General features: G+C 45.8%; 1 protein-coding gene across 1 annotated transcript in view; it reads right to left on the minus strand.

Annotated features, from left to right (window-relative positions):
* Window positions 1-12,096, minus strand: part of ALPK1 (alpha kinase 1) — a 40,957-nt gene that overhangs the window by 26,832 nt on the left and 2,029 nt on the right. The window contains 2 exon segments of the mRNA XM_035561432.2: window positions 400-610; window positions 9,572-9,803. Coding sequence (XP_035417325.1) covers window positions 400-520 — 121 coding nt within the window. The 5' untranslated portion in view covers window positions 521-610; window positions 9,572-9,803.

Raw genomic sequence — 12,096 nt, forward strand, 5'->3', positions numbered from 1 at the left:
CTGACAAACAGAAAGGGCCCTCCTCCAGCCCCTATGAAAGGAGAGGAAATATGTGCCCTTATTCAGAAGTTGCATCCTTTTTCTTTTTCTTTTCTTTTCTCTTTTTTTTTTTTTTTTAATAACTGAAATTTATGTGCATCAGCAAACTTTCGGGCATTGTTCTTCCCCAACTAAACTGTTCCTTACAGCCTCATGTTTACTGAAGCCTAAAATTAGAACTGACAGCAATTCACCGCAACAAAGTGGGCTGCTTTCCCCTGCCTGCCCGCAGCCCACGTCCCATTCATGGCCCCGAAATCCAGTCATCTCTTGACTCTCATCTGCCAGGAGAATTAAAATAGGGTTGGGCTGAGGAGCAACCGCCTGCCCTGGCCCTGCTGCTGCCCTCAGGGACCTCACCTTGGCACTGTTGGTATTGCTGCTCCTCTTCCTTGTGGGCATCAGCCTTGGCCGACAGCAGGGTGTCCAGGGCACGCTTGCAGTCCTGCAGCAGTGCGGCTACCACGCCGTGGTTGTTCATGGTGCCTGGTCCTGCTCTGCTGCCAAATTGGTGTCCCCGGGTGTGTGGTGAGTGGTTGCTGAAGAGAAGATCCCTTCTAGGTTGGGGTACCTAGTGAGAAAAAAAGAGGGGGGAAAATGATTAACAAAAGCATTGTCAATTATCTGAACGACTCAAGCAGGGGGAAATAAGAAGGGGAGTACATGAAAATACACAATGAACTCCAAGCACTGTATTTGGGGAGGGTGCGACAAGCTCTGTGAGGCAAACACCTCTGAGGCGATGGAGAGGAGGACGGGATTTTCAAGGGCACTGCCAAATTGTGGGCAGGCAGGCAACCAGCCCTCTGTGTGCAGCTCATGCCACAGTGCTTCCGCAAACACCTTCCACTACGGGGTGAAGCCCCTAGGAGCAGGGGTCTGCTTCTGTCCGAGGTTGGCTTTCCAAACATTCATCCAGATACCTGGCTCACCATGAATTTTTCACTGCAAGCCCTTCGTTTATTACATTGCCAATGGTGGTGCAGGAAAAAAATAAAAAGCTTTCCACCCCAGGCATCTGGCTCACTGTCTGCCAGAGCCATTTGGAACAGCTCTCAGAAACGAAATGTGGAGGAAATGCTTTTTTTTTTTTTTTTTTTTTTCATAGCAAAACAAATTTGGTGATGGTTTTCCTTCATGAACTACTCCCATGGTTTGAAGCAATGTGGTCAGAAACAGCCACTGAAAACATTCCTAAAATCAGTGAAGCTGTAAGCTTCTGAAGTGGGAAGGGGAGGGCAAATTTACACACACTGACACGGTTGGCTCTGCTGATGGAAAAAAAACCACTTGCGTTTCAGCAGCTGAATTTCTGGACAGTGTTTTCCCTTCTGCTGCAGCTCCGGGGCAGCTGGGTCGTGGGGCTGGTGGCAGACAGCCCGTGCCGTCAGCGACACTGGGAAGAGCGAGCCGACAGCCTGAAAAGCAGAGGGCAGAGGAGATGCACTCATGCAAAAGCAGAGCGAAAGCAGGTGGAGCAGGGCGAGGGATAGCATTCATCAGCACGGAGCCCGGAGGCAGGAGCCGGTCAGCAGGGCTGCGGCTGGCACTGCAGATGGAGGTCAGAGAAAGAAGAAATGAGGCGAAGATGGTACAGGGGAGATGGAGGGCAGGAACACAGGCACGCAGGAGTAACAAGGTCAGGCAGGTGCAGAGCCCTGTGCACAAACCCAGCTCTCATGTCTGCTGTTGGGGTGCTGTCGAGGCACATCGGCTGCACCCCACTTCTCTACGTGGACAGCTAGAAACCTCGGGTGTGGGGAAGGCAGATTTGTTGGTGTTTGTGGGATGCCCGCCCTGTGAGCACATCCACAGCCCAGAGAAAAAGCACTCAGAGGAAGAACGCTGGTTTCATTGCTGTGTTTGTGGCCCTCAGCTGGCCAGCTCTCTGCTCAGAAAGCTGTTAAAAAGCAACCCACCAGGAAAAATAATCAAATAAAACTTACAGCTCAGGTTAGAGCACTTAGGTTGGAGTCTGCACTCAGGTGCAGTTCCAGCAAAACACTTGGGTGGGATTTTGGCTGTTTGCCCTCACCTTCAGTGCTCTCCACAAGTTTACATTTCCACCTTGCTTTCCTCCGATCACTTCTGTATTACACATGCCCTCTTGAGAGGGGTTTTCAGAAAATGGGTGCACCTGCAGGCACTGAGGCAGCGCACGAACACGACTCCTAAGCATGGAGTCCCTCCTAGAAGTCCTAGGCCCCCAGAAGTCCTAGGCACAGAAACCCAGCTGGCACTGAGCAATGAAGCAGCCACAGGCAGGGCTGGAGACACAGCTGCAGCGTGGGTCCTCCAGGAGACTGGCAGCCCTGCAACGTGCAGACATCTGCGCATGGCTACAATGCCCCCAGATCATACTTTTGGGACAAGCCAAGCCCTCTCCTCCCAAGCTGCTAGGTCTGGAAAAGCTGGACCGGCTGCTGGTTATCCATCAGGGAAAAGCAAAGCGTCCCCCTCTGCCACAGCCGCAGTCACACACCTATGGTAGCGTTGCTTGCTCTGCTAACCACAGTGACATCTGCTAATTGATTTATCTGATTACACAGCCCTGCGCGGAGCAGCGTGTGGCCGTCCCACGAGTACCTCCCAGGTTGGGACGGAGCATCCCCGCCATCTGGCCCTGACTCCGCTCCTTTGTGTAATTGATTTCTCAAAAGTCCCCTTTCCTTGGGAGCCCTCTCCAGTAGCTGCCATGCAGGCGTACCTCAGACCCACTGCTTTCTTGCAGTCCTCACAGATACACACTCATAATCAAATTTTCTACAACCATGCGCTAAAGCAAACAAGTGCTGGGCCATTTGCCTTTACCAAAACCCACCACAGCACTAAGAGCATCCAAGGCAGCTCGCAGACATGCTTCAGCTTATCCACGTTGCAGCCCAAGCCCTAAAGTAGCCTTAAAGCTGGCTCGTGGAAGGCTGCGGGGCTGCAGCCTGGGAGATCACATTGGGGCTCTACTGCAAGCCAGAGCCCTGTGGCTTTGTGAGCCGCACGGCGCGCGAGTCGCACAAAGGGCGGACGGGGCTTAGCAGGGAAGCTTAAATTAGTGTAGAAGTACAGCACGTGGCTTGCCAGGATTGCAGGGATTTAACTCACCGGGAAACCGCCGGATCCGTAACAGGGATATATACAAGTCAGTGAGTGAGACGTTGTTCTTCGAGTACATTTTTTTCCAAAGAACTAAATAAACAGCATGCATGCTCAGCGCAATAAATAATGATTTACAGCAGCAGGGACAACAATGTGGTGGAACCACATAGGGCAGCGCAATAAACTGCACGCTAGTGCTCGGAAAGGAGACAGCCTTTTGAGTCCTCTTCACTAGGGACAATGACTTGCATCATAAAATCAGCTTAAAACGCACTGGAGAACCTTAAATGATAGCAGCAGCCTTTACACAGATGCCACTTTGTAAGCTGTGCTTTGTAACAGCTGTAGCGCTGAGTCGCAGCTGGGGGACAAAAACAAGCGGGCAGCTTGCGGGCCAGTGGCAAATCAGGGCCTGAGACCGCAGCCAGCAGCAGAACCAGCACAGACTTCTGGGGGCCCTTGGGACCCTGCAATGGTCACTGGTTAGCTTTGTGACAGCACCGATAAATCCCAACATGCAGCACTTTAAGGGGATGTAGTTCTGAGATGATAAAAATTAAAAGCAGGTCCAAAAATTACTTAATATGCTAGAAAGCTGTCTAGACAAAAATGATTTCTAAGGACATGCCAACAAATGCTTTAGCTGGCACTTTCAAAACACATAATAAAAACAATTTTACATCAGACTGAGGACTTGAGCATGTTCTGGTGACAGAAAAGCTCCTTTACACCAGCTTTGTGCACAGATTTTTTTTTTTATTTTTAATTTTTTTTAATGGTTGATGCAGCTGTTATACACTTTAAAACAGAAATGATGAAAAAACACCTGTGCTATTTCTGGTGGAGCCTGGATTAAAGTAACTTCTTGCATCGAATACGATGAATAAAAGCACAAAAGTCTCAGGGAAAGGGAAAGTGTGTTTCTGCAGTGCCTTCTAATCGGAGCTGGGATTCAGAACAAGAGGGAGGGAGAGAGGGAGGAGGGAGGGAGGAATTGGGTGGGCTACAGAGAAATGATCTCTTTAATAAGAAATGGGCCATACTGTGACATTTCAGAGCCCTTGGGCTAGAAGACCAAAAGATCTGTCAAGAGAAAGGAATTTTAAGTTACACTGTGGATAGGAGGGAGCCTGGGAGTCAATCGGGCCAGTTTAAGACTACAATTAGCTTCAGAGGCTTGAGGAAAAAGATGTAATTGATGCATTAAATACAGCAAGCATAACAAGCATTTGTTTCTTAGACAACATCATTTGGGAAATTTTCCACGGCATTATGGTCCTGAAACACAAATTAGAGATCGCCAGACCTTTTCTTGCTGAAAATATATTATCCTAATTTTCATCTTATTCAGGCTACCCTCCAATTCCAGGGAGACTAATGAAGAGGAAGCAAAGACCTGATGAGTTCCATGTGGAGGCTACGTTTATGGATTAATCCCAACAGGGAGCAAATAAACCTTATTCCCAGAGCTCTCAGCTGGGACTCGACACAATCAATTGAGGAATGGGTAGTTATTTATGACTGAGGCTGTTTTGACTTTCAAATAAACATTTTAATTATTTTAAGTGCTATGCTGGAACTTAGAGTTTGAGCGCTGTTTTAATTTTGATGCCAGCTATGCCCTGCTCTCCTCCCTCCTAATCCCAAACCACTCTGGTCATTATACCATGTATGTGATCTCGATTTTCATGCCAGTAACACTTGAAAGCATTGACCAAAGCAAAATACACCAGCCAGACTGGTGAAGAAGGAAGGCTATGTTCTGCATGTCTGCAGTGAGGAGGTCTGCCTGAGCTTCTTCGTGCTTGTGCTTGCTTTATCAGGGGCACCCCTCAGCGTGGAGCTAGTATATACGAAAAGAGCATCCTCACAGAGATGCCAGCTCTGAAACTCATTTGCACTCCCTGATCCACCTTTGGTGCAATATTTTTCTGTGCTTGCCTTCCCAAGCAACTTTCAATGGCTGTCACTAAAAGAGCAAGAGAACATTTATTTTTCCTTCAGCAGGTAGCAGGGAACACACACATCCAGGGCACCCTTAACTGTTCCCCATCCTGTGGATTTGTGTGGGAGCTCTCTGCAACCCTCCACATTACCTGTGTCCAAAATAATAGGCTCAGCTTCATTGTCAGATTAGGCAACTTGAGGGAAAGGAAAAAAAAAAAGAACGAAAACTTGCTTGAGATGATTTAGTATCACAAGCAAAGGTTTCAGCAATTGAGTTAATATCATCTTCCAGAGAAAGGAAATTCAGTTTCCTATTTCAGTACAACATGCTTGTGCTTTCCTAGAGCATTTACCTTGCTTGCCAGTACATGGAGGCTTTGCAACATGAGAGAGACAAGACTGTTAAAAAACAACAAAAAATCCATTTGCTAGGGGATCTATCTATTTATTTATTTATTTAACTCCTCCAGCTTAAAGATTAGATGTTTTATTTCGGTAAAGCTGGATATACCAACTGGCATTGGCTGTATTAAAATAAGGAAGAACCTCAATCAAAAAGCCTCTCCTAAGGCAAGCTTTCTTGTTAATATGCACCAACATGAAAGGCTTTCTTTTCATCCTATACAACTACAGTGTGTGTAAATTGCAGGGGGCTCATTGGCATAAATCTTGGCTGTGACCTCTGAGGTAAACTGGATTTACATTACTTTCTGACAAGAATTAAATGAAGGCCTTGTGGATATATGAACAGCCTTCTAGACTGCAACAGATGGGCACGAATGTGCTCCCTAGGCAAACTATCAGTGACATCTGTGTCCTCCAAATTCTGGTGGTCTCAGCCAATTAGCAGGCAAAAGGGGGGAAAAAAAAGGCAGCCTCTTCACAGCTACCCCAGCCAGAGCTGAGCAGAAGTGCTTCTGTTTAGAAATGGGATCAAGAACAGCCTCCAGCAGCACGGGGATGGTTATCTGCCTGGGCACAACACGACAGAAAGCGCTGAGGTAATTAGAACAGATATTAATATGGATACAGAACAAATCCCAGCTTCGGCTAAGCCTGCGTAAGACTAGGGTAATGGGCTACCGTGATGGATTTACCCTGATATAATGACAGGCAGAGCTTTATCCACGCTAAACGCAGAGACGGGTCCAAAGCCCGCCCAGTGCTTACTGCAGCCAAGCTGAGCATTGCAGGAGCCCAGCTTCAGCCTCACAGACCTCCAGCCCCACAGACCTCAATCCCCATAGGCCTCCAGCCCCACAGACCTCCAGCCCCGTCCCCCTGCAGCACTGATGGCTGACCCCAGCCATGAAGCTGGTGCCTGGTGCCCACCAAAAGCACCTGTTGTTTTGCCCCAGCAATGGCTTCCCAGAGAGGCCAGAACGTTTGGGCTCCTTCCCGTCATTGCTGCTATCTCATGCACTGTTAGGGGATGCCAAAAAAAGGGAATAACTGAGGGGAAGACCAATAAATTAAAAAGTTCTAAAAAAAAAAAAAGACATAATGAATTTGGTACAGCACATATTTTTAGATCAAAGATGCCTTTGAAGTGACAAACCCCTAATCCATAAACCACTGAAGCACTTCCTTTCTCTCCCAAACTACTTGTTGTCAAATAAAATGGAAGTTAAGGAAATTATCTTTATCCGAAAATGGCCAAAAGAAGCCATCACCTAATGACAGCCTTGTCAAAATGACAATTGGGGAAATTGTTAGGCAGGCGAGGCCTAACGACTGGAGGACTAAGCTTGCTGTTTGCTCTAATCTGGTCAGGCAGGCCCCACACAATTCCAGCCAGCTTGCTGTGTGAAACAGCCAAGTCTTTGTCAGCGTGAACAGGGGCTGGGAAGACTTCTCTTTCATGAATATGTATCACCACCCCTCCACGTCTACAGAGAAAAAAGCCTTCAAAATTAAAATATATATTTATATATATTTATGTATATAAAAAATAAAATTGACAACAAGACACTACCACCAAAAAAATCTCCAAACAAAAGAATCCTAAGCTATGGCACCGTGCAGGGTGAAAAACTACTTACTAATAAAAGCTGACTTTATGAAAGCGGACCCAGAAAGATCTTCTTCCCAAAGGCTTTCCTCAGACTCTGATTCCCCAGCACGAGGGGAGGAGGCACTTCAAGACACCACAAAAGCAAAATGTCCCATTGGGGTTTATGAGGCCTACTACTGCGCTCTGCATGGAGAGCATGCCCGAATATGCTGTGTGGGTGTCAAAGCCCAGGCCACGAGCCTGCTGATGCTGCAGGGCCCCATGTGCACTCTGCTGGCTTGTGCCAGGGGACATTGCGCCTAGCAGTCCAAGATCTTCCACTGGCAAAGGCTGCAAGGCTGGGCACTGAGGCAGCGTCATATTGGGGTACCATACGGCCTACATGACATTAAATTACACGGCATACACAACATTAAAAATAAAGATGACTCCTGGTGTAATAAGCACCATAATAAATCACTATGGTGAATTAATGCTATGAGAGTGGTCTCCTCTACGTGCAACAACACAGCCGAGGCTTTTACAGGTGGTCAAGTGCTCACAGGAGGGCAGTTTTCTGAGGGATGTTCATGACACTCTGCAAACACAATCCTTTACAACATCTCAAGCCATGTAGTTTGTCATCTCAAGACATCTCCCCTTGAAGTTTGGGGCTTTTTAAACATATGTACCATATTAATCTTCAAAAATTCAAAAGACTGACATAAAACTGAAGGAGGAGAGCCACATTGAGCCTACTGGACTGCCAGTTGAAACTAACAGACAGAAAAAAAAAAAAAAAAAGACAAAATGGCTCAGAAACACAAGTCAGAAATATTGTATCTCTGCAGGATTCATGCTGAAACTCATATAAGCCCAAACATGCTATTTAGAGCAACAGAATGGCAGGCAGGGTGAGAATGCAGGATTGAACCAAGATCACACTTGTTACAGAAAACCCCAATTAAGATATTTTAAGATGTGGTGAGTTCTGTCTCTGCTGGAGAGATATAACATTATTAAAGTATTCACCAGCATTGGAAAAGTTACTTTTAAGTGTTGTTATCTTCTAAACTTTTCATGTAAGACTTCAAACCAGACCTTAATTTATTATAGCTTGTGGTGATACTACAAACTTCACTTTTTCTTCAAGTAACAAACAGAATATAAAAGTTTGACTTCCAGCAGAGATATCAAGACACAATGCTCAATTTTGAGGGTTTACAATATTATGCGATGTTTGCTGTAGACATTACCATTTCATTAGCATATTCTACTTTACATGAAATCCAGCAATGAATGCTGTCCCTGATCTAAGGCTAATCCTCTTTAAAGAGCTACAGGCTATATTACATGTGGCCACAGCCACAGTTGTGCCATGGCTGAATCACTTTGAAGCCTATTGAACAGTGTTCCCTTGTGAGACTATACACAAACCCGTAAACCAATGCTGCCTGTGCTATGAAATCCTACTGTTTTTCATCACCGAGATTTTTTTTGTAAGGGGCAAAACTACCCTAGTCCCAAGTGAGGGAAGAGATTCAAGGCTGCCTTCGCCACCTCTAAATGACAAGTTACATCTGAAGCATATATGCCTGAGGTAATGCAAATACCTCGCTCCTAAACACCAATAAATGGCTCACAGGGATGCTCTGTCTCACAGACAGGCTTCTGAAATACGGCAGGTTACCATGGCTCACTCTTTGAGGCTGACAGCCAATATAACGTGGAGTGGAAAGGAGATTGAAGGTGTTGAAGTGAGAATATTTACTGAAACGTGGCTCCCTCCTGTCTTCTCTTTCTGCATTTATTCCACCTCAGACCCCTTTCTGTGGAAAGGCTCAGGTTTATTTCAGCAGGCTTTGTTCAGGCCTATTTTTTGGTCACTTAGTTTTAGGATGCCAGCTAGAAAGTAAGAGTGATATCACAATGACTGACCAGAAACTACAATTAAAGCCTACGTCTGAGGAAAACTATATGCCATATATAAATAAAAGTTTATTTTAGGGCTTATTTTAACTCTTCAAAATAACTTTCATTTCACTGGAGTCTAGAACAATTGTCACAGTGTTTATATGCCAATGGATCTGCTTCAGAACACAAGAAAAGAGATTTTTCAATACAGAAAATATACCTTATCATTGTTAGAATCTTATCAATTCCCAATACAGTATTTAAAATACTCACCACTAGACAAACTATGTGTTGTGATGCCTTTGATTAGAGCTGATATGTGGCCACCTTGAGAAACCACAGCTTTGGACAGTTTCCACAGTTCAGGTCTTTACAACAGGAAACAGCAAAGAGCAGAGAACATCAAGCTGAAGTGCAAGGGTTATCATCAAGGGAGAACATACTTTCCTCAGCTGTAATCACTGCAGGAAACATGAACTATTGTTTTAGTTCTTGCAAGGAGCACTCTCAGGTCTCTTAACGGCCAGAGCTGGTCAGCAGGATTATAAAGGTTAATAATTCCATCATGTAATAGTTGTAACTCACCAAGTCTTCTATTGTTTAGATCGTCAGTGTGAGATTTGATATAAAAGATGGGCTTCCACATGCATTCCACAGAGCTAAGCCGGGGTGTCACACTGCATGCTGTGCGAACTACAGCAACACAGACTTCTCTTCAGCAAGCCTGTTTAAGGTCCAACCACATGTAGCTTATGAATCTGATAAGGTCAACAACTGAGATATCAGGGAGACTCTCCAGGTGAGGTTCAGAGGTTATCTGCAGGCAGAAAAATGTCAGAACAATACATGGATTGCATACTTCTTGTAAGCAATTACAGAAGGAAAAGCTTTATCCGTATGCCAAGTATTTTCTCTTTCTTGTTTGAGTGAAGTTCCAGAAAATAACAAACGCGAGATGTCTATGCCAGCTGTAAGTGTAGTGGCGTACAACCAGGGGATCAGAACTTCAACCAGTAAATCACCTCTAGGTAACAAAAGAAGGGAGATGACCACCAAATAACTGAAAGCTGCACTCCCAATTATTGGTAAACAAAGAGAACTCCAGTCGGCTCACTAACAAAAACCCCACAGCTTTCTAACTATTTTTAGAAAACACAGGGGACTCTTTTATTCAACAGCTAGGAGGAATGAGCACAGCTACAATCAGCAGCTGTGCACAGAACACTCATCCTCAACATGTTCCTAAGTTACACAAAAGATTTTTCATTTCCAGCTCTACTGAAATTCATTAAGACACTCCTCTCTGGGAAACGTGATGCTCCATCATGCCTAAGTCTGCAGTCTTTGTTCTAACTTAAAAAATAACAATAACAACAAAACAACAACAAAAAAACAAACAAACAAACAAAAACCAACAGAGAAGGGCTGACAGTTTTTCTTTTGTATTAGGGCTAAAAGATGATTTGCTTTTAATTTTGAGCAAGAAGCAAGCACCTGCTCTGTGGCATCAAACCTCCCTTACTTTCCTTTTTCCACTCTTTATCCCATGAAAGCTGGAGTTACAGGAGCTCTTTCCCACAGAGCTGCATGAACCTTCCTCCAAAGCCACAGCTGTCAATAAGAAGGGACTCCAAGGCACACGGAACATCTCCACCTCTTTTCACAGCATCCCCACTATATTTTATCTCTCTACCCCTCAGTTATTTCTGCCAGTTATTTGTAAAGAGGGCAGCCATCCCTTAGCCAGAGTAAGGAGGGAAATGCTGAGGCCCTACTACTGGGTCAGTTCTCAAGGATCTTGCAGTGTGACGCCAACAGAGAGAAGTCTGTTCCACTTCCCAGCTTCTTCCTGGTATCTACCATACTTCCTTGCTGCCCTGTGACTGCGTGATTCCATCTCACAGGTGTCTGGGCTTGAGCAGCAAGGGCAGACTGGAGAAGAAGTAGAAATAAAGACAGCAGGGAACAGGAAAGCACCCAGACAGAGGGAGAAAAGCCCCACTGACAAAACAAAGGGTGGAGGGAACAACAGAGTAGTAAGAAAAAATATCAGGAGGATGGTGAGACAGAAGGACCACAGACAGCAAGAGAGGAAGGAGATGGAGAAGAAATTGGGGTAGCAGAGAGGCACAATAGAAATGAAGGGGAGAAGCTAGAGGGGGGAAAACCAGGACATGCTTGGAAGAAGGACAAAGGGCAGACGATGTGGAAAGAAAGAACACAAGAACTGGGACAGTGGTGTAAGTAAAGTCCACCTTGTAAGAAAGACTGCTCTTTGCTAGTCAGAATGAACTCCCTCAAACTGACTTTGTTCAGGTTGGATGAGAGGGAAATGGAAAAGTTCTTTTGTCCTGAGTAAAGAAGGCACAAAGAAGTAAATAAAACAAGGGGGGAACTGCACTCCTTTTTCCTCTGGAATTTCTCTTCACTGCTTTGTGGTTCCTGCAAGTGCAACGTGAAATTTCAGTGAAAGCAACGCCTTCTTGTGCTTATCTCCTCCTCTCACACTGAGATCCAGCTGAATATCCTGTTTTATACTCGGACTGCGTGTCTTTGAGGAGGGACTGTTTCTTTTCCCATTGAACAGGAGGCACTTGGCTGCTCTAAGGTCACAACAACTAATTGCAGAACCTAGCTATAGGTTGCTGCTTGCTCTGTTACGCTTTTCCCAAATGAACTCTTGGAAGTTACCACTGAAATGACTACCATTAACTTGAAGTGTCAGAAGAGCTCTTGCAATACAAAATGCCATTTCCCGCTGCCTGATCAAACATTGCCACCTACCGGCCCCCCCATGCAAGTCTGTGCTGGACACTACGGGGATATTATTATTTCCCAGCACCGCGGATGTGCAAGCAAACGCATCCACCCGACAGCATTTCGTAGCCCAGGGCTGTGACTGTTCCTCCTGCTGCCTGGCCCTGCACATCCCCAAAGGGCTAAGGATGACCCAGGTCACCCCTGTGCTGCACAGGGGGACCAGTGCAGTGCAGTGGCTGTGTGCACCCCAACACAGAGCTTGTCAGGGCCCATGAGGCACATGTCCAACACCTCAAGGTGAGGTGCTCAGTGCTGGGGAGCAAGCAGACCGTGAGGGTGTTCAGAGACGT

This window comes from Cygnus atratus, chromosome 4 (genome assembly GCF_013377495.2).
Source record: "Cygnus atratus isolate AKBS03 ecotype Queensland, Australia chromosome 4, CAtr_DNAZoo_HiC_assembly, whole genome shotgun sequence".
In the NCBI taxonomy this organism is placed as follows: domain Eukaryota; kingdom Metazoa; phylum Chordata; class Aves; order Anseriformes; family Anatidae; genus Cygnus; species Cygnus atratus.